Genomic DNA, 2381 nt, shown 5'->3' with positions numbered 1-2381 from the left:
GAGCCCGAGCGTGCGGATGCTCAAGTGGTGGCAAGGGCAGAGCGAGAGAGAGAGAGAATCCCAAGCAGGCTCCACGCTGACAGCAAGGAGCCTGACGCCAGCCTTGGATCCGGGATATCTGGACCAGCACCAAAATAAGACTCAGATGTTTAACGGACTGAGCCACCCAGGCACCCCTGGACTGTTTCAGACATCAACTACTAGGTCCTAATCCTAAGAAAACATAAGACTGCAAGAAAATACCCCATTTACGTAGAATCTCAGATTTTTATCAAGTTCTGAAGGTCAACCCGCTGGACAGACACGTCCCAGACGGACCTTTTAGGTACTTGGCCACTTACTTGCCCCAAGTGACTCTAGCAGTCCACTCTTCCGGTTGTCCCTCAACACTGGAAGGAGGAACCTCCTAGCAGTAAAACAAAGGCAATAAACAGAACGTATCCAAAATCCGTTTATTGAGTTAAAGCCCCACTCATGTCGACTCCGGGCGCTTTCAGTGCTGCTTCCGTCGGAAGGAGCATCCTGCGAGACAAAGGTTCAGAGATCACCGGACAGGCCGGCAGCGCGCGGGGGGCTCCCATGAGGCCCTCATCCACCCCCCGTCGCCCCCGCTTCGGACCTGGGTGCTGTGCGGTTTCCGGAAACTTTTCTCGGGGGGAGGGGCTGGGGGGGACGGAGGGGCTGAGACAAGCAGCGCCCGACCCTCCCTCTAGAGCTCGCGGGGGGTCGTGAAGGGACGCCGCCGCGCAGGTTACCTTCTGTGAGCCTTGCTTTCCCTCCTGTCGGCTGGCACAGGACGGTGGAGCAGCCCACACACAGCACCACCGTCTGCGCGTGGCTGAACACGGTGGTGATTTTGTAGCACCCTGCGAACCAACAAGCGGGGNGGGCGCCCCAGCCGGGCCCGGCCCTCCTCGACTTCCCTCCTGTTCCCCAGTTGGTTTACTTCGCTCTGTTAACACCGCAGGAACGTAGACACGGAGGGGACCCTCTTCCTGGTTCCGCCCCCAGCCCACCCTCGGGCTAAGCGCTCTGAGAGTGTGCGGTGTCCTCCCAGCTTTCCTCTTCTGACGGCGTCAGGTGTCCGGGTGCGCCCCGAGGGCGAGCCCCCGACCGCGGTCAGGTCNGTGGGGACCCGCGCGACCACGGACGTGCTGGGGACAGTGTTTGCCCAGAGCTGCCCGCGGGGCGTCACGCAGCCCCGCGCCGGCGAGGGACGGGCGCGCTTTGTTCTCAGCACCCCGCTCGCTCGCGGCCCGAAAGTCCCACGAGAAAGTGACACTTAGGCCCAAATGTGAAGGGCGTGGAATCAGCCGCGCGACTGTCTGGGAGGAGGCAAAACTCGGGGCCGGAAGGAGCCTGGCGTAGCTGCGCAGGGGGCAGGCGGGGAGGGCAGAGCGCGCGGGGTCAGGGGCCGGGGAGCCCCGACTCACCGGGGTGAGTGCTGCGTAGACCGGGGACCAACAGCCACACCTCCGGGGGTGAGGAGCCACGTCCGGCGAACGGAATAGGGAAAGAACGGACGGATTTGTCTCAGAACAATTCGGGGAAATGGCAGAGCCGGTGGGAAGTCTGTGACGCGGCCCGAAGGGGACGGGGCGGCGCACAGCCGGACACTGCGCGGCCGGCTCTACGGACCCCCTTCCAGAGAAGCGGACTCTGAGTACTTGGTTTCCACCCGCAAAGCCAACTGTCCGGACAGCCGCGGTGTCCACGCTCGGGCGTCCCGGCGGCCTCCGCACAGCCTTTCCGGGAGGCGGGAGGGCGCGGCCCCGCTGTGTCCCCGAGACGCGCCCCTCGTCGGGAGCACGCGGCCAGACGGTTTCGGCCCCGGCCTCCGCCTTCCCGGAGCCGGCGGGTCGGGGAAGCCGCACGCGGCCGCAGAGGGAANGGAGGGAGGAAAACTTCCTGGCCCGGGCTCCCGGCCCCTCCCTCCCCGGCCCTCCGATCCCGCTCCCCCCCGCCCCCGGCTCCCCGGTGTCCGCCATGGCCAAAGCCTACGACCACCTCTTCAAGTTGCTGCTGATCGGGGACTCGGGGGTGGGCAAGACCTGTCTGATCATTCGCTTTGCAGAAGACAACTTCAACAGCACTTACATCTCCACGATCGGTGAGCCGCCGGCCGCACCCCAGGCCCCTCACCCCCAAGGCCGCATCCTCAGGCTCCCCGATTGTAGCGGCCCCACTCCTCAGCCCCCCTAGGCTGAGGCTCCTGAGCCCCCGGCCCAGACCCATCCCCGGCGCACAGCTCCCGGGTGGTACCCAACCTCCCAAGTCCCGGGGGCCTCCAGGTAATGCTCCGCTGCGCCAGCGCCTCGGGGTCCTCCTCCCTCGTCTCCCCGGATCCCCACGAACCCCTCTCCGTTTCCTGCTCCAGTAGT

At 65.2% G+C, this 2381-nt stretch overlaps 1 protein-coding gene across 6 annotated transcripts in view; it reads left to right on the top strand.

Moving 5' to 3' along the window:
- The first annotated feature begins 1897 nt into the window (after positions 1 to 1897).
- RAB13 (RAB13, member RAS oncogene family) overlaps positions 1898 to 2381 on the top strand; it is a 3784-nt gene continuing 3300 nt past the window's right edge. For 2 of the 6 annotated variants that reach the window (XM_077764115.1, XM_077764118.1), the window contains exon 1: positions 2092 to 2110. Coding sequence is in view for 2 of the 6 variants with exons in the window: in XM_077764120.1 (XP_077620246.1) it covers positions 1987 to 2110 (124 nt within the window). In the remaining 4 variants the exon portion in view is untranslated. The other 4 variants (XM_077764120.1, XM_077764114.1, XM_077764117.1 and 1 more) reach the window with 4 other exon arrangements.

Source organism: Crocuta crocuta, unplaced genomic scaffold (genome assembly GCF_008692635.1).
Source record: "Crocuta crocuta isolate KB4526 unplaced genomic scaffold, BGI_CrCroc_1.0 scaffold528, whole genome shotgun sequence".
Taxonomy (NCBI): Eukaryota; Metazoa; Chordata; class Mammalia; order Carnivora; family Hyaenidae; genus Crocuta; species Crocuta crocuta.
This window is presented reverse-complemented; position numbering and strand designations above follow the sequence as displayed.